The sequence below is a fragment of the Euleptes europaea genome, chromosome 9, assembly GCF_029931775.1.
Source record: "Euleptes europaea isolate rEulEur1 chromosome 9, rEulEur1.hap1, whole genome shotgun sequence".
NCBI classification, from domain to species: Eukaryota; Metazoa; Chordata; class Lepidosauria; order Squamata; family Sphaerodactylidae; genus Euleptes; species Euleptes europaea.
The window spans coordinates 23,660,807-23,685,138 of NC_079320.1; the positions used below are offsets into that span (position 1 = coordinate 23,660,807).

The 24,332-nt window shown below is 41.3% G+C and overlaps 1 protein-coding gene across 1 annotated transcript in view; it reads right to left on the bottom strand.

Moving 5' to 3' along the window:
• The window catches only part of TACR3 (tachykinin receptor 3), a 48,502-nt gene that overhangs the window by 20,301 nt on the left and 3,869 nt on the right, over positions 1 to 24,332 (bottom strand). The window contains exons 2-3 of the mRNA XM_056855831.1: positions 13,681 to 13,869; positions 11,031 to 11,181 (exon numbers count right to left, since the gene is read on the bottom strand). Of these exons, the coding sequence (XP_056711809.1) occupies positions 11,031 to 11,181; positions 13,681 to 13,869 (340 nt within the window). The remainder of the gene's footprint in view (positions 1 to 11,030; positions 11,182 to 13,680; positions 13,870 to 24,332) is intronic.

Below are 24,332 nucleotides of genomic sequence, written 5' to 3' on the forward strand. Positions count from 1 at the left end.
TCAGTGGTACTTTATCCCACTCAGACTTCTGAATCATAAATTAAATGGTGACAATGTAATTAATTCCTAATTTATGAGTAGAGGCAAATGGCATAGTAGAAGGAAATGTGATTCATTGCTTTTGATAGGAAAGCAGCTGAACGAGTTATTCGAGATCGCTGAAATGGAGAAGTTAACCAGCCTAATTCAAAGCTGAGATGCCAATGAGAATACAGATGATCTTTTTTTAAAAAAATCTCTCATTTGCATTATGTTTGGTGTGAGCAATGGAAAAGAGTAGGGTTGCCAACCTCCAGGTACTAGCTGGAGATCTTGTGCTATTACAACTGATCTCCAGTTGATAGAGATCAGTTCACCTGGAGAAAATGGCTGCTTTGGCAATTGGACTCTATGGCATTGAAGCCCCTCCCCAAACCATGCCCTCCTCGGGCTCCACCCCAAAAACCTCCCGCTGATGGTGGAGAGGGACCTGGCAACCCTAGAAAAGAGTGATTTCGTGTGTGTTAGTGATCTGATCTAGCCAGGTTTCTGCATAGGGATCTCTTTAACTGTCAGCTCAAAGGAGTGTTGCAGAGAGAGAGAGAAAAAAAACACACCTAGAGGAATGGGTTACCTGAGGAGCTCAGGAAGGGCCCCATACTTCTGCAGAATGTACACAAAAGAAAAGTTCAGGAGGGCATTTTTCAAAAGAGATTAGAACAGTAGTAGAAGGGCACAGTCCAGGAGGAGGCCTTCTAAGGGAATAGGATTATAGTCCACTGCAATGATTATTGTAGGTATTACCTGCTTTTACTACATGGTTTTATGCCTTGCAACCTGCTTTCTGTATTGTTTATAGTATACCTAGCCTTATATAGTTTACTGTTCACATTGTTCTCTCATTGTTCATTGGTTGAATTGGTTATGCGGTCTGGCTGCAGTTTTATATTCTTTAATCTGCCTTGGGTTTTAGTGAGAAAGATGGACCATAAATAAAGTAAGTAAATAAAAATCTAGCACCCTGGGGTGCGTATAATTGCTAGGCTTGGGAAATTCCTGGAGGTTTGGGAGGCGGTGCATGAGGAGGGAGGGGAGCTCAGTGGGGATGTGATGTCTCTTTACCACTTCCGCCCTCCAAAGTTGCCACAACGGTGGAGGCAGGTGAACAGGCAGTTGTTGACTTTGCCCATTGGCAGGTTGGCACCTGCAGAAGGCTTTGCTCAGGCAAATGAAGCTGTAGTGGCGGAGCATTGGGGGAGAGGTGGTCTTGCAGATATATTTTTTAAAATATTTTTTTATTATTTTTCAACAATTATAACATATTCAGTTGACATTACCTTCCATATAATGTAAGAAAAAAGGACTTTAACAAATTCTTAGGCATTTGTCTTCAACATTAAATCAAATATAATATAGTGAACTTCCCCACCGACCACCTCTCTCCCATCATTAAACTGGTATCTCCTTTGTACTAATATCTTCTAATCCTGATACTTTTTAAAATTTTAATATTATAATCCCCCCTTATATTATTCCTTTTCATAAATGATAATAACACAGTAATATTAATAAGCAGGGAAAAAAGCTGAAAAAAACCATTAAAAAATTCACATAGTATATTTAATACAGTATCTTCCAAGCCTTCATCTCTATCAGTTATAGTGGATTAGATCTTAAAAAACATTATAATCTAAAAAAACACACAACCTAATTTAATATTGTAATGGTTCTACTCCCCCCCCCTTCCCTTTATAAAAAGAACAAGTTAGTATTCTTCCGGCTTTCTAACCCTTCTTTTTTAAACTTTTTCTTCTGACTGGAATTCTTGGTGTTGTTTGCAGATTTTCTCAAGTTGGTGTCTTATCTTTGGTTATCTTCACCCCTTGGTGCTTGGGCTGTCTGTTCTTTTTGTAATCCTGTAGTAAGTTCCATCAGTTCATTGTTTCTTGCTAAGAAATTTTTAGCATCTTCATTTGAGTTGATAGAGTGCTTAATCTGTTTATAGGTGAAGGTGAGTCCTTGTGGCAGCAACCAGGAGTATTTTATTCCTCTTTTCCTCAGAGTCTCAGTAAAATCTTTGTAGATACTTCTCTTTTCAATCAAATGGTGTGGAATGTCTTTAAGAATTATCAGCGGTATACCATCTACAGAGAACTGATTTTCCATATGGAGTTTCATGATGTTATTTTTCAACCTGATGAAGATCTCTCTGGCTTTTGCATTCGGTACTTGAGTTGACAGGGGGATTCCGTATATTTTATTTATTGCATAGTCCAATTCTGATTCATTTAGTTGAAATATATTAGCAAGTGACTTGACGATAGTCTGTCTGGTACCCCCCAGTCTTTCAGGTAAATTTCAAATGCGTAGATTAGATTCTCTGTGTTGCAGATCCAAAACTGCCAATTGGTCCTTCAGTCACTTTTCCTGGGATTGCAAATCTTCAATTTGTTGAGCCTGAAGTCTCATATCTGTTTTAACTTCTTTCAAATCTTCAGTGATATTTTTGACTGTTAATTCCATCTTATTCATGCCATTTTTTATTGCTGCAATTTGATCCTTTGTTTCCTTAATTTCATTTGTCAAGCCAACTAGTTTTTCGTGGTCTTGCAGATATGAGGGTCCAAGGCCATGAAAGGCTTTGTATGCGATAGTCAATGCATTAAATTGAGCCTGGTAACTAATGGGCAGCCAGTGGAGAGACTGTAGAATGGGAGTAATATGCATGCTCCAAGTAGCTCCTGATAGTAGCCTGTGGCATTATGCACCAACTGAAGTTTCTGAATTGATTTTGAGGGGAGACTGATGTACAATGCATTACAGTAGACTAGTCTCGATGTCACCATGGGATGGAGGAATCAGCAAAATACCTTTAGCTTATGGAAATCCTAGGCAGGACCCAAAACCTTAACTAGATTTAACAGTGAAAGATAAATGAGAGTTTCACACTATTTTCATAGAAGAAGAAGAGTTGGTTTTTATTCCTTGATTTTCTCTACCTTTAAGGAGACTCAAACCGGCTTACAATCGGGGAAAACAATTGGGGAGTGGGGAAACCAACCTGGTTTGCCAGATTAGAGTTGGCTGCTCATGTGGAGGAGTGAGGAATCAAATTCGGTTCTCCAAATTAGGGTCCACCGCTCTTAACCACTACACCACACTGGCTGTTATAGAACTGTATATCATTCTAAAGATGCCTTCCTGAAGTTTTGTATTTTTCCGTGCTCCAGATAAAGCAGCACTAAAGGGGACTCCACAACTGCAAATAGCCAGTCTGCTTCTATCTTAGCTGCCATTCTCTTGGCAAAGTTTCTTGGGCCTTAAAAGGTCTCGTGTGAACTTTTTGCAGGGATCTGGAAGTTAATAAGGATTAACCACAGTTCAAATTAATTTGGGCTTTTAGGCTTTGCCTGGGCACACACTGTCTTACTCGCAGGTGCCACCGAGTATTTCCCATTTGCAATCAAAAGCAGAATCACAGCCCTCTATGTGTTTAGTTAATTGCATGCAAAATAGTATGCAAAACAGCTTTGCTATTCATTCAAATCAAAAGGTCATTATGGTTTATTACAGGAAGGAAGAACAATAAACTCATTTGAAAGCCAAGCCACACAAGTACCCCACCGAGTGGCCACTTAGTTATATTTGTTTTTAAAAATAAATGCCAGCCGAATCCATTATGAGAAAAGTAAATTTGGAAAGATGGAGACAGAACTTATCAATAACACTGGTATTATTGCACATCTGTGCACATTTTGAATTGTTAGAATATGCGTTATCATCATTGTACACTAAGCATAAACAAGGACAGAGATAAATTGTAAGCATCAGAGAATCAAAAATCCCCTTGTTTATCGTTTCTGTCCTAAGCATATATGGATGTATCCATCTCACCCTTTCAAGAAATTTCACTACTTTGACACAGGGGTGAACGATTGTCCCTCATTTCATTCCTTTGTATCTATGTGTATATTTTTGTCAGCAATTTCAGATCTCTGCTTTTTGTTTTCGGCACTGCAGATCTGAACTGGTTATACAATTTAAAATGCAACTTTTTTACACACTAGGCATGTCATTCTATATATATGTAAAATGCTGATTTCTTGTTGCACAAATAATGTTGGAAACTGCATATGTTTAATGGGAAAATTTCATGCAAGGAAAAATGACATGAAAGTAGAGAATCATGCAAGGCAGAAGTGATATTGGAAGGGGAACTTTTAGGTAGCAACAGCAAGGTTGGGAAACTTGAAATCAGCCCCTACTCTGATTTGTTAAAAAAAAAGGATTCGTATGGTTTCCCTCACTTCCAAGCTTGCTTCAAATTTTGCTTCAGGAAAAATCCAATAGCAACTCTTTAGACTCCATTCTTAGTCCCTCTGATATCAATGGTGTTTAGGTTAATTCTTAAGTAGATTAAGTGAAAGGGATCCTTATGAATGTGCCCCCAGCCCCCATGCATTGGCTTTGTCTTCTCATTGCTTGGAGTTTGGAAGAAGTTCAGTGTACAATGGACACACAGCCAACAGAGCAGGAATAATGTTGACCATATTGGAGGGAATCCAACACAATATAACAAAGATGACAAAGAACAAGGAGAGCCTTGAATTGGATATATAGTAACTTAAAGAATAGGTAGGCTACTTAATTTTACAGCTTCAACTTGAAAAATCCCTATTTTGATCTCTCCTCCCTCGTATAAATCAAACCCATAAGTTTTTGTTTCCATTCCATTTTCGGTTTCTCTGTGCCAAACTCCCTGTCCATTAACATATTTTAAAATATTTTAGGCTCATTTGCACAAAAGTGACATACAACATATTTATGGCATCCCAAAAACTCAAGAACACTTAAATAGAGAAGCAATGTAGTGCAGTGGTTAGAGTGTTAGACTAGGATCTGTGAGACCCAGGTTTGAATCCTGACTCATGCCATGGAAGCTTGCTGGGTTACCTTGGGCCAATTACACACTCAGCCTAGTGTGCCCTCACAAGGTTGTTGTGAGGATAAAATGGAGAAGAGGCAAGCATAAGCTGCTTTAAGTCCCCATTGGGGAGAAAAGCAGAGTATAAATGAAGTCAATAGCTAAATAAATTTTCAGAAGGCTGACTGATGATTCTGTAAATTGCTCCCTCCTACTGTTGTCCACTGGGACCCATGAAATTGTTGTCCACTGGGACCCCTGGGGGTGTTTGTGTCAGTGGACCCTCAAAAACAGCATAGGGGGCAAAATGGTGGTCAATGAGGGAGGGGGAATCCAGCAGCTCATACCCTGTTTGAAAAACTTTAGTGCCCCCAAGTCTTTAGAATATGTGGTCGGATCCAAGCTGCTAGGCAGTTCTTGCTGTATTTAGCAGTGATTCCTGAGGGGTTTTTCTTTGTTGGTCCACCACTGCTACAATGAAGATGGTTATGGATAAAATATCATTTTCCAAACAACTAAGATTAGGGAGGTGGGGGGAAACACAGACACTTTGTTTGAACAAAGATGGTCTTTATTTGTAAACTAGTGGAATAAAGTCAAGCCAGAGGAGGTCACTAAGCTCGCAGTTCTTAGTTGTGTTGAATTGTTTATTGACCATTCATAATATTTGGAGATTAAGAAAATATTTAGAGTCATATGCCATTGAAAGGATTGACTGAATATTTCTCTGTTATGGCCTTGGGTCAACTGCTTTGATGGACAATGTTTGTCCTTAATCTTGGCATTTGACTATGAGAATTGTTCTTTTTCACAGTGTGGTTGTGCTATTTGTTGTTTATGGATACTGAAGAAGAAGAAGAAGAGTTGTTTTTTATATCCCACTTCTCTCTACCTCAAGAAGTCTCATCACAATCCCTTCTTCTCCCCACAACAGGTACCTTGTGAGGTATGTGGGGCTGAGAGGGTTGAGAGAACTGTGACTAGCCCAAGGGCACCCAGCAGGAGGAGTGGGGAAACCAACCCAGTTCTCCAGATTAGAGTCCGCTGCTTTTTAGTATTGGTAATTTATGAATTGTTATCGCTCTTTTTAATTCTAGTATTAATTTTTAGAAAAAGATATTTCAACATAATCTCAGGCATGAAACTGGGAATTCAGCTTAACAATAGTGGCAATGCCTCTTAATTGTTATTCTAATGAAAATATAATTTTAAAGAGGGAGAGATTATTCAATATCTATAGTTTTAGGGAACGGATTGGACTGATTTAGCAGCTTGCAGTAGCATCAGTCTCTCTTTTCATAGTTCTCGAACTATACGGTATGTACAAGAGAAAAAAACCACGCACAACCTGGACTCAGTTTGAGTCATTTTACATTTTAGTATCAGAATTGAAGTTGATAAAATTAGGGTATGTATCTGCTAAATTGCGCTCTCTCTCTTTTATCTTGCCTCCCACTCTCTGCAACAGTGAGACCAGAAGTAAGGAACCAGTATAACTACCAAATCGAAAGGTCTCTGATGACTTTCTGAATGTCAGAAATAATCTCGTCCAAATTTGGAGCATTTACAATAAGTACAGATGGGCAGATAGGACATTTTGGAGGTCATTAATTCATTGGGTTGCCATAAATTGGAATTGACTTGATGGCATATACACACAGATGGGCAAGGCTCAGGCTGGATTTTGATTAGTACACCCCTACAAACAATCCTCGTAGTTGTAATATATGTTCCATCATTAAATGAGGTTTTTCCTTTTCCTAAATGTTAAGCTTGACGGCTACAGCTGTTCAAAGATATACTCTTAAATAAACGTCCTTATTTGTGGGGCTTATGTTTCATCTGAGTAGCTATAAACTAATGATAACATCATCAGTTAGACACTGTAATGACTAATACTAAATGTAACATTTCCAGTCCCACTTGTTGAGGTCATCGCTAATGGCCTACACATGGCCCTCGTGAATGCATACACCACCTAATAAACTTTGACAGCTTTTTCGGTGCTATTAATGCATTACGTACAGTTATATCTACATGAATGTGGATTAGTCTAACATGGCCATTACAATTATTTATATTCACTGTTTAAGAAAAACACTCGCACGCATTAACAAATTTTAATGTGCTGTTGCATAGAGGCAACAGAATGTATTTGAGATTTGTACATGTATTTGCCTTTATCTATTTGGCCCAGGCCAGCCCAATCTCGTCAGATCTCGGAGACTAAGCAGGGTTGGCCTGGTTAAGTACTCCCCTCCTTCTATCTAAAAACAGGACAGTGTGTGTGTGTGCGTTTCACACAAATATGACAACTCTTCCCCCATCTCCCAGGAGTTACCAGTGTTAGGCTAGTAATCCCAGTTTTGATTAGCAAAAGCAGATGGGGTGGAACAGATAAACCATCTCCCACTTTTGTGGCCCAATTCAAATCTAAGTCCTACACAGCTACTGTTTAGGGTTACCAGGTCCCTCTTTGCCACTGGCGGGAGGTTTTTGGGGCAGAGGCTGAGGAGGATGGAGTTTGGGGAGGGGAGGGACTTCAATGCCATAGAGTTAGGGTTGCCAGGTCCTACCTCTCCTCTGGTGGGAGACTTTTAAGGCACATCTCGGGATCATGCAGCAATGCGTGGACGCTCCGACGCACGTGCGCGTCACTGCCTGTTTACAACCGGAAGTCCCGCCTCACAAGAGGCCTTATGCCACTCAAGCTCTTAGTTTGCCAGCCAACTGCCGGGCTAAGGGGCAAATTGCTGGGGGTTTGCCCGCCACCACCGGGCACCTGGCAACCCCACATAGAGTCCAATTGCCAAAGTGGCCATTTTCTCCAGGGGAACTGATCTCTATCGGCTGGAGATCAGTTATAATAGCAGGAGATCTCCAGCTAGTACCTGGAGGTGGAGGAGAAAATAGACACTACAATTATCAGCAGATTTGGAAATTAGTACAGGAGCGAAACACTGCTTAAACAAAGTGCAAATTATTTTATAAATAGCTACGTGCAATTACATACAATATGAGACATTATTTACAAAAGGACCTACAAAAAGTCATTCATAAATATTCATATTTTCAAATGTCCCAAAACCGAGTACAAATTCTTCTTCCGCAGACAAATGTCATGTAGTACAATGGATGCCAATAATAATGGAGGATACGGCCGTTTCAAATTCTTGGCTATTTAACAATTCTTCTTCAGTCCTGAAGGTATTTCTTGAAGATGGGCTTTTCCTGTAAATTGAATGCTGGAACATGTATTGAGCCGTGAAAAAAAATTCTTGAAAATTAATATCTACAGAAAATAAAAATATAAGATCATCAATATAACGACGATACCCCAGTGGCGGGACATATATTATAACCTACAATCTGGAAATGAAAAATAGGTAGAAAATTTTGCAAGATGCCTTCTGTAAATAATTTTATTGGAATATTTATTGGAATATTTATTGATTAACACTATTTATGACTGATAACATGATTGTGATTTGAATTTTTAAATTATTTATATGAATAGGAAGGACTGAAGAAGAATTGTTAAATAGCCAAGAATCTGAAACAGCCGTATCCTCCATTATTATTGGCATCCATTGTACTACATGACATTTGTCTGCGGAAGAAGAATTTGTACTTGGTTTTGGGACATTTGAAAATATGAATATTTATGAATGACTTTTTGTAGGTCCTTTTGTAAATAATGTCTCATATTGTATGTAATTGCACGTAGCTATTTATAAAATAATTTGCACTTTGTTTAAGCAGTGTTTCGCTCCTGTACTAAGTACCTGGAGGTTGGCAACCCTATTGCTGTTTCTACCTTAAAAGCTGCTAGGATTTGCTAATCATGCACCCTCCAGTGTCTTGTTTAGTTAGGCCCTTAAGAATCTGGACAGAGATTTCAGCTTTTGATTTTTGTTGAGTATCCAACTTAAAATTACTCCTAACACTACATGAGTTTCAGCTACCAAAGTAGGCTTTCTATCAAATTTGTCTGTATTTAGACAGCAGGGCCACAATCCTGTCTGCAGAAGCTGCTTCAATGATACTGAAGACAATAGGCTCTAAGCAGCTGAGCTATGAGGATTGCAGCCACCAGCCAACCAATACCAATACCAGAACCTTTAATGGCATAAAATTTATAAGTCAAATAGTTTAAAAAATGCATAAGCCAAACTATTACAGTTATAGAACAGGATGACAGAGAAATAATTTTGTGTGATTTGCTAGATAATCTGGCAATTATAGCATGGGAATTAATTTTACAAGGTAAAAAAAAACAGATTCTACTCACTTTTCTCAATAGTCTTTTATTAAACGTGGCAACTTAGGCTGGAAGAAGAGCCTGCAGACAGCCTGAAGAATGGGACCAGCCCTAGCTCCTTGCTCATACTGCTTTGATAGCAACTGAAAATTGCAATCTATGGGGTGGGACTAAGGGTCAGAAAGCCCTTTGCATTCATACATCCCAGTTATTCAAACTGTGGCTACTGTTGTCAACTCCCAGTTCTAGAGAACTATACTTTGATTTCTCTTGCCAGCCTCCAGGTGGGACTTTTGAGTTCTCCTGGAATTACAACTGATCTCAAGATGGCAGAGTTAAGTTCCTCTAGAGGAAATGGTAACTTCAGAGTGTGGATTCTCTGGCATCACATCTCTGTGGAGCTCCCTCTTCTTCTCACATTCTAAAAACCTCTCTAGGCACTGCCCCTATCTCTCTAGGAATTCCACAAGTAGAAGTTGGCAACTCTAGTGGTGATGGTGGTAGCTCCTACAATGGCCCTTTCCCCTATTCCACAATCTGTGTTCCATCTCAGGGACCCTGGTGGAATACAACACTTATTTGTCCTCTCTGCACAAAAGGCAGGACCACGCATGTATCGAATATCAACCCCATATCTTTTATTTAAGTAATTCTATCATGTCCTATTTCAGGAACTCAAGCCAGGTACTAGTTATTAAAATGGAACGCCAAATGTGGTCGTGTTAGTTTAGATAGCATCCCAGCCAAAGAAGCTCATAATCCCCTCTAGCTAGCCATAAAATGACTGCGCGAACAGAACAATCTTTCACTGCTTCTTAAGGGGGCAGAAAAAGGATCAATGTAGAAGCAACAAGGGGACGATGACATCAGGACATTATGCAAAACTCAGTACTTGCTCAATGAGGGACAAGCACACAAGACTGATCAACGAGCCTATAAGTTTAACCATTAATGTTTTGAAACAACAATGCTGCAGTGGATTTATATGAGTCAATTGCAAGAGTAACTGTCGAAGGGGTTACTTGGGTTGGAGCGACATATTGCAGAAGATGAATGCCTCCACCCAAAAACAGCACCTGTTTTGCCTCAAGGGTAACAGCTAGTAATACAAAAGCCTGACAGGTCATCAACATGTTTCCAGGATTGCCACACCCCTTCATGAGCCAGCCGGTGACACAGAGCTGGAACAGGAATATGTGCAGTATGGTGACATCATATCACATGTTTTCTGTTGCTACAGGTTATGATACAGAGGAAACAAGGGCTGCATGCATTTTCTGTATATTGGTCTAGTGCTGCTCTTGCTTTACTGTGGAATGTTAAAAATCTGTGGTTTTAAATTGTGTCTTCATAGTTTATGATTGCTTGATAATATTTGTGGGCCACCCTGGGTTTTCTTGGAGAGGCAGGTAGGATATAAATGGTTTAAATGAATTAAATGTGAAGAGCGTCTAGAACTTGTTGTGGCCTCAGGAGGTGGAACCATTTCTCATTGGCCAAGGGTGGCCAGACTGGATTCAACTTAAAACCATGTTCTATCAGATAAACTGTACTGGGCACTGAGAAGCTGGCAAGATCAAGATTCTGCCAGGTGCCACGCATGACTTGCAAGGCTCCGTCCACGTTCTGCTGCTGATTAGCCTGATTCTTCCCCGGCTCTGCCTCTTATCTTCCAGAAACCTTCAGGTTCTGCCCTGCATCTGCTGTGTCCAGCTGTTCTCACTCCATATCCTGGCTATTCCAATATGGCCAATATTTTTGAAAACAAAAGCTGGCAACCTTAACAATAAAACACATTTCTTGAAGCTACAGAAATGTATAATAACCAACCATCAAAACCAATGGAAGAACCTAGTGGAACAGTACCTTCCTCTTTGCTTTCAGCTGCTCCTGGTATTTGTCTGATGTATCTCCTGGGATCTTACCTCCCCAAAGGCTGATTCCAACGATTGTATAAGTGATCCCCATGACAAGCAGTGGGAAGCAGTATACCAGTACAATCACAATGACATGGTACCTGCAACACAAGAACATTAAATTGAAACATAACTGAAACATTTTTTTCAGAAGAAGAGTTGGTTTTTATATGCCGACTTTCTCTACCACTTAAGGCTTACAATCACCTTCCCTTCTCCTCCCCACAACAGACACCCTGTGAGGTGGGTGGGGCGAAGAGTGTGTGACTAGCCCAAGATCACCCAGCTGGCTTCATGTGGAGGAGTGGGGAATCAAACCTGGTTCTCCAGATCAGAGTCCACCACTCCAAACCACCGATCTTAACCACTACACCACGCTGGCTCCTGTAAAGAGTGGGTCACAAGAGAAGTTGCTGTTTGTATTGTTAAAAACAACCAGTTCCCTGGGTGAGGGGTAGCTGTATGGCTTCATTGGGACACTACGGCGTTTCTTTCCAACGTTAGATCTGTAATTTCTGGAAATGTTGAAGCTACTGGGAAGAGGGGGGCATGGTTTTTTTCATTAAAATTTTGGGAAAAATGGAAATTTGGGAGAAAATTAAAATATATGCAATATTTACTTTCCTATTAGTCCTTTAACAACATACATTGCAAAAGTGCAAATTTACCCAATACTGCTGCATCCTATGCTGCCTTAGCCTATAATTGAGGACAGCCACAAGAGGATCCATCATCACTGGCCTCCCCATCCCTCCCCCCCACTCTTAACATTTTTGTGGGGGGTTGATCTGCTGATATTTTGTTATACGGTGGCATCTAGGTAAATTTAAGGCCACCTGTTTATGAGTGTATTACAAGGTTTTGTTGATATTTTATTGAGGTATTGATGTTTTAATGATACTTGATGATTTTATGTATTTTAATTATTGTTACCTGCCCTGAGACTGGCTTGCTGGGGATAACTGTGTGTGTGTGTGTGTTAAGTGCCATCAAGTCGCTTCTGACTCATGGCGACCCTATGAATCAATGTCCTCCAAAATGTCCTATCTTTGACAGCCTTGCTTAGGTCTTGCAAATTGAGGGCTGTAGCTTCCTTTATTGAGTCAATCCATCTCTTGTTGGGTCTTCCTCTTTTCCTGCTGCCCTCAACTTTTCCTAGCATGACTGTCTTTTCTAGTGACTCTTGCCTTCTGGGGATGAGGGTGGGGTATAAATTTGCATAAATAAATTAGCACATATATCTTAATTTTTGCTTTCTGAGGGGTTAGAAGTTGAAGTTAGAAAAGTTGAAGTTAGAAAACATTTTTTTGTAAACAAAAGGAAATATAGTATTTGGACAGATACAGTCTCATCAAGGCACAACAGGTCTACCAACATATTCAGATATTGAATTAAACTTTATAGTATTGAAAATGCTGAACTCTTCCCCCATGAACTGGCCTCCACATCTCAGCCCAACACATCACCTTATTTTTAGTGAGGAGGGAGCTAGAAAGGTCATGCATGAAAGAAAGAATTTTCATCCTTTTGCTTCCAGTTATCAATTGGGTGTTCAGCACCTGACTATTCTTCCCAATAAGCAGCAGCAGCAGCAGAAGGCATTATTATAGATAACAAATTCCCATCTTGCTAGGGTACTTGTGATTACCAACACTTTTGGGAGATTAATCTGTAAGTAGGTCTACACACAACACCTTATTAATTTAGGGAATTCACTGCCCCAAGATGTGATGATGGTCACTACTGAAGATGACTTTAAAATGAGTTGGGCACATTCATAGAGCACAGATCTATCAATGGCTATGAACCAGAATGACTACATGAAAAACTGGTGTTCAGAAGCAGAATATGAGTTATTAAGGAGAGGGGGAACACAGAAATGAGGTTAGTGGAGGCACCTGGACAGCCATTGTGGGAAGTAGGAGGACTAGATATACCCTTGCTGAGTGAGACACAGCAGGGATGTTCATACATTCTTATATTGTTGAAGTCCAATTTGGGTTGAAGATTGGAAGCATCAGGCCCTTCAATGTATCATTTAGAAATACTACCTGTTCTCTCTGCAGGGGCCAACTAGATAGAGAAAGGTGCTGTGGCTGAATGAGTGGATGAAATGATGGCTTTGGAGGAAAGGGTTGGATCCAACCACTTTTCCACTGGTGAACAAGGGAGGAAGGTGTCCCCTTTGATCACCAAAAGGCTATGTTGTGGAACATAGGACTTGCACAGACAAAAGCAATGTGGGACAAGGGCTTTAAAAAGGAGAATTGAGTGAGATTCAGTAAGAAAGCTGGCTGGATCCATCCTTTTCATTTGTCAGGCATTATGGGATATTTGGGAACAAAAGGAGTCCATGAAGAGGCAAGTTATCTGTGAATTAACAGAAACTGATTTAAAAATCAAGAGGAAAATGGAGACACCACCTGCATACCATATTCTTCACACTGCTAAAGAGAGTCCTGCTAGAGCCTTTTTCATATTCAGGTCTAATTTACAATCCCCATAACCTTTGGCCTGAGCTAATCTGGTAAATGCCTTGTTATTTCACTCTTAAGAGACAGAAAAGTTTGTCAAAAGTGCACTGAATTTCAAACACTTACGTGAAACGCTGTTTGAAGCCACCTGGCCAAGCGACATAGCATAGAGTTCTTCTGGGCATCACTTCTGTCTTTGAAAAGAGACATTGCGGAAGGGCAAGTAGAAATGCGAGAATCCATATGCTTGCAATCACCACTTTAGTAACAGTGGCAGAGAGTCTGGGCTTTAGAGGATCAGTAATGGCCATATATCTGGTAAAACAAAAATATCATAGAAATGTCACCCAACTAGAAGTGGATGGAAAAAAATGTACTGTAAAGTACACTGCAAAATGTACTTTCCCCTGCATATAATATAGACATCCAACGTAACTGTGATGATGACTGAGCTGTTCCAACAGACTGGCACGGTAGTACTGCAATCCTATGCAGATTTAGGCTGGTCTAAACTGATTGACGTGAAAGGACTTAGACTAGACTAACTCTGATAGGACTGCACTGTAATTCTCCAAGATAGCTGCTAGTGTGCAGCAAAATTAATCTCCTGTGAACCCAAGATTTCTTGTACGGTTGATTTATTTTGAATTTCTTATCCCTGCAGTTTTGACTTGAAAATCTCTCCTTCGATTCCACTTTTCCCCATTTTTTTAACATTATGTTTGCATCAGTTTATTTATTTGAGCAATTTTTAGGCTGCCTTTCTCCATGGAGTGACTCAAAGTGGCTTGCAAAACTAAAAAAAAAAGTTTCCAAGTTACGAAAAAAAATCAAATATGAATCAGTCCATGTTTGGCAAGCTGATTCCCCCCCCCCCTCTGGTCCCAGGCTATGAGACTGGGGCCAAGAACCAAGGGCCAAGAGCTCTTTGGCTCTTGCTCTCCAGCTTCTGCCCAACAGTTCACTCCTCTGGCCCCACACAGATTAAAGACAGAAGGAAAAAGCAGTCTAGAAGGACCTCAGCTGCTCCTAGACTTTCTTAGTATCCTCCTAAATAACATACAACTAGCATAATAATTATGTAAAGAAACCAAGGAATTGGAATAACCTGCAGCCAAAATGGGCAAACTGGAAAACCTCGCAATGATGATACACACCATTAAAAAGAAGCAAAAGGGGCATAATCATACATCCTTAGTTTCTAACCATAAAGGAGGCTGCCCACCAGTGCTCTGCATGAGTCTGTGTTCTGTTTTCTTCCTTCCAATGATCCTTCCCTGGGGAAGGGTCACTGACAATATTTATTTAACCTATTTCTTTTCCACTTTTCACAGTATTTAAAGCAGCCGCCATTACAAAAAGTAGTGGCTTGGATCCTAGACCTTCCTCCTTCTTCTGTAGTGCTGTCCTCCGTGATGGAGGCAGTGCTCATTGTGGAGCATATTCTTTCAGCATTACACATAATCCTGCATGGGCAGAAAGCACCTAGTGATGGAGGAAAGCGCTGTGCTATGGACCATTGCCAACCAAGGCAGTCTGGCACAAGTGGAAGGTATAGGATCTAAGCAATTCAAAGATGTACAATGACCAATCAGTAAAACTACTAAGTTTCCTTCTTCCATTCCTTCATGTTTTTAGAGTAAGGATGCTGAGTCTTTATGCTAGCTGTAGGGCTACAAAATCTAATTTCTCCATCTGATGCTTTTAGCTCAAGATGAACATCTATTTTATTACCTGTGAATGTAATGCTTGTGTTAAGTGCTGTCAAGTTGCAGTTGACTTGTGGCAACCCCAGCAAGGGGCTTTCAGGGCAAGTGAAAAGAAAAGGTGGTTTGCCATGGCCTTCCTTTGTGGTCTCCCTTCCAAGTACTGACCCTGCTTAGCATCCAAGATTGAACGAGATCAGGCGATACAGTACTACCTTCCCTCCATGAACATAACAGACACCAATAAAAGGCATGTGTTAAAATGTATTTTGTTCCATTTTTATGTACTATATTTTAAGAGGTTCATAAAGTTTTAAGGTTCTCGTCTCCTTTTGCTACTGTGTTTGTTAACGTTATAGCCTTTTGGTTCTTAATTTAAGCTATGGAACAACTGCAATCTTGATTGCTTCGTATTGCTAGATTAATGATTCCTGTAAATATAGAGAAAGTGGGACATTATTTTCATAGGATGGTAATTGGTCATGTTTTGATAATGACAGGTGCTTGTCCATGTGGCTAGACCTGTTGGAGCAAACATTGGTATATGTTGTAAAGCTGCTCAACAACCAGCTACTGCAGCAGCTGAACAAGGGCTGTAGCCGAGGTGGGGAAAGCGGGCGCATCACCTCATGAGAAACATTAAGTTGGATCACATGCAACACTTTTGCTTGTGCTAGAACTCTCACTCTTCCTTCAGTGACCTCAAGGCTGTGTATGTAGTTCTCCTCATCCTGACATCCAACAGCCAGTGAGAGATGAGCATGAGAAGGAGTTGGTTTTTATACCCCACTTTTTCTCTACCTTTAAGGAGTCTCAAAGCAGCTTACAATTGCCTTACCTTCCTCTTCCCACAACAGACACCTTGTGAGGTTAGTGGGGCTGAGAGAGTTCTGAGAGAACTATGACTAGCCCAAGGTCACCCTGCTGGCTTCATGTGGAGGAGTGGGGAAATTAACCCGCTTCACCAGATTGGAGTCCTCTGCTCATGTGGAGGAGAGGGGAATCAAACCTGGTTCTTCAGATTAGAGTCCCCTGCTCTTAACCACTACGCCACACTGGCTCTCAGAGAGAGTAACTGGCCCAAAGTTAGCCAGTGAGATTAATAGCTGAACATGGATTTGAACATGGCTCTCCCCAAGCCTAGTCCAACACAACTATACCTCACCAGGTCACCTTGGCTGCCTACTTCCACAAGCCGTAGCCAACAAAGACATAACCATAAATGGTGGGACATCACAAGACAAGTAAATTCTATTGAACTTTTATAAGAGGGGAGGGTGCTAAATTTGCTGTTGGCTGACAGTGGCATATTTAAATTCTACCTTTCCAGCTGCCTTGAAAAACAAGCGAACAATGTTCTCACTGTACAGGTTAAGTGTAGCTGAGAATGAGAGACTTGCAGAAGAGCACTTAACACGTTGCACACTCTACAGGATGCCGAGGGGGGGGGAACCCCTCTGGCATTCATCACTCCACATTCACTTTTTTGTAATCTCTAGAGCACCTTTCCATGTAGCTGCGCCATGGCTATCTCACTAAGTGCCTCTGCTCAACTGTAAGTGGCCATGAGGAATCCCAGTGAATACCCTCAATGAGATGGTGGCGATTGTAAGAGTAAAGTGCTGAAAAAGATACAACCTTGGCATGTTGATGCTGGGGGGACAGGATTATTTAGCTCAACATCCACAACAGGGTGCTTTATGAACATCGGGTTGCCAACTTCCAGGTGTTGCCTGGGGATTACAACTGATTCCAGACTACAAAGATTAGTTACCCTGGAGAGAATGGCTGCTTTGGAGGGTGGACTCCATGGCTTTATATCCAGCTGAGGTCCCTCCACCCCCCCACCCTACCCTTCCCAGGTTCCACCCCCAAACCAGGAATTTCCCAACCCTAAGAGTTCTAGTATTATGGGAGAGAGAGAGAGAGAAAAAGTTCTTTCTACTTCAAATAAATGTATTCATTCTAGGAGATTGTATACCCAGACTATAAAAATATGCTTCTGAGTATAGTTTCCATTCACTTGAAGAAAAACCCATCTGGATCCTTATTCCTGAAGGACAGAAATGTTCCTATTTTAGGTTGACAGGCATGATAAATCCAATTGTAGTTGCTGCTCTTGTGCCATAAACAAAACCACTGAGCTCATAAATTGAAACGGGGGGCTCTCAGATATAAACTTTTTATCTCATAATACAGGTTGACCTTGTGTGGTGTGAACAATAGTTTAGGCAAGAAAAATCTGGAAGCAAACACTCGTGTAAACCTGAATCCATTATACTCAAGTAACTCCGCCTGACAATCTAATTTTCAATGTAGCATGTGTTAGAAACCGATCTCTTCTTTTTCAAAACAGAGGCATGAAAGAACAATAGTCCTTACAACAAAAGGGAAAACAAAGGCACCGGGGAGGATTTTAGAATGAACTGGGAGACTGCTGACCCATTCGAGCAAATATGAAAGCAGATGATTTATTATACCGAAGAGGGTAAAAAGAAAATTTAGATTTCATCCTCCCACACCATACCCATGGAATTGTCCCTGCAGTATCCATACCAAAAGACTGCACGGAAATTCTCTTTTGAAGAAAAACAGGAGAAAAACTCAACCAAATGAGTGGACAGAGCTTCAAAGGTTGAGCTACAAATTAAAAAAGGTAAAGGTCCCCGTGCAAACACCTGGTCATTCCTGACCCATGGGGTGACGTCACATCCTGACGTTTACTAGGCAGACTTTGTTTACGGGGTGGTTTGCCATTGCCTTCCCCAGTTGTCTGCATTTTACCCCCAGTGAGCTGGGTACTCATTTTACCGACCTCGGAAGGATGGAAGGCTGAGTCAACCTTGAGCCAGCTACCTGAAACCAACTTCCGTTGGGATTGAACTCAGGTTGTGAGCAGAGCTTGGACTGCAGTACTGCAGCTTACCACTCTGCACTATGGGGCTCTTGCGACTATACTACATTAGCAGAAGTAAATGATGCTCAGACTCATTACTGTAAAGACCAGAGGAGGAACACTTGTGAAAAGCCATGCATCACCTGGAGGAAAATCAAAACAAATTGCCCATAAACTTGCAAAAGAAAAACATTGTAGGAGGCTATATTTGGGAGATAAAATTTGTATGTTGTGGCAGTGGAATGGTTAATGTGTCAGAGCAGTAAGAGGGAGCCCTGAGTTCAGATTCTGACTAAGCCACAAAGCTCAATGGGTAACCTTGGGCCAGTCACCCTCTTTCAGGCTAAACTACCTCACGTGGTTGTTGTAACGGTTTTGCACCTGCTTGGTCTGCGTTCTTCAAAACAGGCCAGTCAGAAAGGCATCTGCAATGCTGGTGTATGCTTGCTGAAATAGACAGCACTTTTTTAAAATAGGAAAATAATTTAGAGCACAATATCCTGGGTCTTGACTTGAGAGATTGGTTTGGCTTTTCCAGGTTATAAAACATAATGACATACATCCAGGAGCGGGGCACATATTGTTTAAATGTGACTATTACAGACAGTAAATCAGAAGGCTGCTCAGGCAATCAATTTCCTTCCGCTATTTGGCCCCCAACTACAATTCCCAATGAACAGCACAAAAAGGTGCATGTGCAACCCCCCAAAAAACACAAAACAAAACAAAAAGCAAGACAAACCCATTCACAATTCTTGAAAAATAGCCAGCCAGCTCTTTTCAAGAGCTTGTAACTGGTACCAATTACAATTCAAATGGAGGGGACTTCAACCATTACTAACAATGAAAAAGGCGGAGAAGAAAATGTTGACCAAAATATGACAGGCAAAGATTTTCTGTGTATTTAGTCCATTTATTAAGACCTTGCCGTTTCAAGTGTTAACATGTAGCAGTAGCCTAGTGAAAATCAGTGGCAAAATAGTATTCTTGGGTTACTTCCATACTAGATGTTTATCCTAGCAGGGATGCTAAATGGGAAGAATGTCTTTCCCCCATTTCTGCATAATGGTAGCAACTGGACTCTATGGCATTGATGGCCCTTCCCTCCCCAAACCCTGCCCTCCTCAAGCTCCGTACCAAAAACCTCCTGCTGGTGGTGAAGAGGGACCTGGCAACTCTACTCATTTGGGGCTCGGCCAGGCGTTGCCCTCTGCATTGCCTTGCCTCCCTGGTGGGGGCCTGGCAATCCTATTCCAGCCCACTGACTAGGGTTACCAACTGTCAGGTGGGGCCAACTCCCAGATCTCCAGACTACTGGAGATGCTGGAACTGAGTCACTTAACCCCTTACTGGTGAAAGTCATGTTCATCTGAAGTTCTACCACCTTTTCTCCCTAGGCCCTTTCCTTCTTTCCTGTTTGTTGGGGTGAGACTGAGTGAAAAGTTGGCTGGATCTAGCCTATTAAACTCCCAGTCACATGGAACTGAATGCAGAAGAATTCTGATATCTTGTTCTGTGCTTCCTTGCATCAGCTGCTTGAACACAACACGGTGCCACTTGAATCCTTAAAATGCTTTCCCTTTCTCTTCCATTTGCTTTTAAAAATTAAGTGGCAATTATTGCCTATGAATTTTAATGTTGCATGCAGCACACCATGCTCCTAGTGTGGGAGAGCAGGGAGTGAACGGCAGGCAAAATAACAGCGGTAATAAAATGTTTTGTTACAATGCTTTTTGTAGAAATCAAAGTGAGCTAGCGCTCTTCTCTCATTTAAAGTTCTCAGGCTTCCGGTGAAGTAGAAAATAGAAAGACTGGTTCATTTGCTACTGTAATGCAGGAGAATCCTTGCTTACCAGCACATAGCAGCTCAGAAACCCATTGATGGTTTTCTGTAAGGCAAGCAATGAAGTCCTCCCCCACCCCCTCCCATTTTTGCAGAGCATTTAAAAAGCAATTCTATTGTATGGCTATATAGCCAGGCAATGGAAACTTTTATTAGACTGTTGGTGTGTGATATTTTACTATGAGATTGATGTATTTTGCAGACCACCTTAAACAATTGATCAGGAGGAACAGAAATTTTAAAGCAATAAACCATAAATATATTAAGAAGGAGAAGAATAGTTTTTTTATATGCCAACTTTGTCTATCACTTAAGAAAGAATCAAACTGACTTACAAATCACCTTCCCTTCTCCTCCCCACAACAGACATGCTGTGAGGTAGGTGTGGCTGAGAGAGATCTAAGAGAGCTGTGACTAGCCCAAGGTTACCCAGCTGGCTTCATGTGTAGGAGAGGGGAAATCAACCCGGTTCACCAGAGTGAACGCTCATGTGGAGGAGTGGGGAATCAAACCTGGTTCTCCAGATTAGAGTCTACCCCTCCAAACCACTGCTCTTAACCACTACGGGGATGGGCTGTGGATCAGTGGTACAGCATCTGTTGGTATGCAGAAGGTCCCAGGTTCAATCCCCGGCATCTTCAGTTAAAGGGACTAGGAAAGTAGGTGATGTGAAAGACCTCTGCCTGAGACCCTGGAGAGCTGCTGCCGGTTTGAGTAGACAATAGTGACTTTGATGGATCAAGGGTCTGATTCAGTATAAGGCAGCTGCATGTGTTCACCATGCCAGCTCTCCAGCCAGGCTATGAGAAGTAGCTTCAGCCACACCCATCAGCAGTCTCCCTCTGATTGGGGTACCATTCAAATGAAGCTCATTGTCAAGTTCGTGGGCTGCAATCCTATGCACTTTCTATTAAGAGTAAGCCCCACTGACCACGATGGGTTGGATCCAATGTAAAGAATGTCGAAGGGTGATGAATCTTACCAACTTTCCCCTCTGCTCAACAGCCATTTCTGACCTTGGAAAAGTTTACTTCTGCAGTCCCAGGAACCACAGTCATGTAAGTAGGGTTGCCAACTCTGGCTTGGGAATATAGATATTTGGGGAGGAGAAAGCTCAGCAGAGGCCAAGACAGGAGCAAATACTGGGGCTGAACTCGAAAGAGAGGGTTGAAAGAGGGCCAGTGAGGACATGCTGGGCCTTAGCTCCTGATTAATGTTGCCAGGTCCCCTCTGGCCACTGGCAGGGGATGGGGGGTTAGGGTTGCCAGATCCAGGTTAGGAAACTCCAGGCTCCTAGATGGAATCTGGGGAGGACAGGGACCTCACTGGGGTACACAACGCCATAGAGTCCACTCTCCAAAGCATCCATTTTCTCCTGGGGAACTGATCTCTGTAGTCTAGAGATGAGCGGTAGTTCCAGGGGATATATATAAGAATATAAGAAGAGCCCTAGACTAGAAGGGTTAGCATTCAGTCTAGCCAAGCAAAAAGCTCTACAGAGACGAGGAGTTGTTAGATAATATGTATAGGCAGGCAGACCACATGGGGGGGGGGTATTCCGAAGAACTGGGATGAACAGACACGATGAGCACGAAAAGCAGAGCTCTTTAATGTGCTTTTTAATTTTGGCAAAAGCTTCAGTTTTCCCAAGATCTGATAACATATCCTGCGAGAAGCCCAACAACGCCAGTTTCTCATCTAAGATTTTTTGCCAAGAGGATTTAAAAGGGTCATGTTTCAGAGAAGCTAGGAACCCCTCAGTGCTAAATCACAGTTTAAGGTGTAGTTTAAAGGCGGCCAACCACACCCTAGCTTCAAGTGACATTTGGCCAAACTCGGAACGAAGAGTAACGCCAGCAACACATCAAGGGGCATTTAGAAGTTTTCGTAAGAACTGAAGCAGTGGACGATCTATAGATTCATTGATGACTGTAATCCAGATGGCAACAGCCTTCCTGTAGCTGCCTTTTTAACCTTAAAAATATGTTGGAAATTTTTAGCCTTTCTTCTTTGCTGTGCCTGGAGCTAGGATTGGATTAAGCTGGACAGAATGGCCTTAATGACAAACCCAAGTTTTCTTCCACACCAGGTATGGAAGCACCTTTGGAAGCAAGATCAGTCTTTCTGCTTTCTAACCAACTTGCTTGTTTCCTGCTTGATGACTTTTATGTTCAACTACTTTGGGATAATTCCCAAAGTGTGCCAGACAACTATCAGAAGAGCTACTATTGCATACCAGCTTTTAGTTAACTGCATCTCACAGAGGGAAGGGGTTTTGAGGTTTTGTTTTGACTGGGTATTATGGCTCCTTAAGGGGGGAAAGATTTCACAGTAGCAAGGCTTAGTCTGATCTCTGGGATTCGGCGGCGACTCAGAAATGACTCATTTGTCAAAGAGAAAATAGCACCCAAGTGAATCACCAAGAGCAGCTTTTTTATGGAGTTAAATAAAAACCAAACATTGTAAAGGCAGCAAGGAGATACAGATGTAACTTGAGCAAATTATGGAACAATAAAAAAAACACAGGAATCTTATTTTGCCAGCTGCATATTTCTATGTCCAAGGGAATGGTTACAAAATCCCACTCTGTTACCCTTAGCTCTGCCCACCTGATCATTAGTGTGTGGGAGAAATTATTATTCCTCAACAAAAATGCCCTGAAAGGGAAGCCAGTTTCTTCTATTTCTGTATACTGAGATGAGGTCCCAAACAAAATAAGCAATTAGCAATGCAATCCTCATTCACAGTTACAAACTTCTAAATCCACTCTGCAGAGGATTGCACTGTAAATATACTACTTGCATGTTCCACAGGCACAGATCCCTTTGCATTATTTATACATACACACAGACTGTTTTAGGGTTGGGTAATCTTGCTATTTTGAAAGAGAACCCAGACAATGCTTTCCCTACAATTTCATCTTTAATATATTTTGGAACAGGCCTTTTCTAGTGGATTCTCACCACAGCCATTGTACTCTGAGAAGGTGGCTCTAATGCAGAAGGGAAATGTATTGATTCCAAATATGGAAGTCCTACACTCTTTGTTACAATGTCTGCGATTGCTTAAACCATCATCATTAAAAGAATTTTCAATCTGAGCAATATTGTAAATAAAAGCAAAAATGCTCAAGCAGCAGCAATGTAAAAAGACAGGCATCTGTATTGTGCCTGTCCTTTTTTTTTTTTTTTTTTTTTACTTCCGTGGCTTAATACAGCCCTGGGGGCATTTCTGATCAGGAAATGGTATGGGGGAATATTAACACCTCTTCCCCAGTGTCACAGCTCTGATGTCAGGGGATCGTATCATGGATCTTCAGTGTGAGATATGGTTTGGCTTGTGTCCTCGAAACAGAGTATAAAACCCTTAAAAAACAAGCAATGTTTTAAGGCTAATAAAATCAGGAACAAAAACAAATAATTATGACAGAAGTAGCAATGAAATTATAATACAAATGCACTTGTGTGTGATATGTGATAAAGTTTATTGTTTGTGGCCAAACGCCATCACAATCTATCATAAAATAACATTAAAATAACATAAAATAACATTGAAATAACTTTAAAACAGTCTGACCCCCAAGAAGCTAGTAATTAAGTTTGTTAAGCTCCCTGATTAGAAAACAGCTTGTATGAATACATGCGTTTATTTATAAACTGCTTTTTGTCCCTATAGGGGGCCCAAAGAGACTTAGAACATAGTTCTCTGTCCATTTCCTTATAACAACAATCCTGTGAGGTAGGGTAGGCCGAGAAAGTGTGACTGGCCCAAAGTCACCCAGTGAGCTTCCATGGTAAAGTAGGGATTTGAACCTGGGGCTCCCAGAATCCTAGTCTGATGCTCTATCCACTACACCACACTGGCTAAATTAATGTTGAGTGGTTTATTTGTCCCATCACTGCCTCACCCTTTAGTTCCTAGCAAAGCATGTTCTTTATCACCATGCACTGATTGCCACCTTATCTACATGGGAAAACACATATATGATTTCTTTTTTGTCATCAAATGGCGACCCCATAGGGTTTTCAAGGCAAGAGACGTTCACAGGTAGTTTGCCATCGCCTGCCTCTGCATTGCGACCCTGGATTTCCTTGGTGTCCCATCCAAATACCAACAAGGGCTGACCCTGCTTAGCTTCAGAGAATTGATGAGATTGGGCATGTATGACATTAAATACACATTTATGCACCCGGATTGTAGGCTTGTAACATACCCTCACCAAGGAACCTCTTGGGAAATTACCAGTGCAGTCCTAAGCATAGTTACACCCTTCGAAGCCCATTGACTCCAATGACTAAACCCACTGGAACTCTGTTTAGGAGTGCACTGTGTG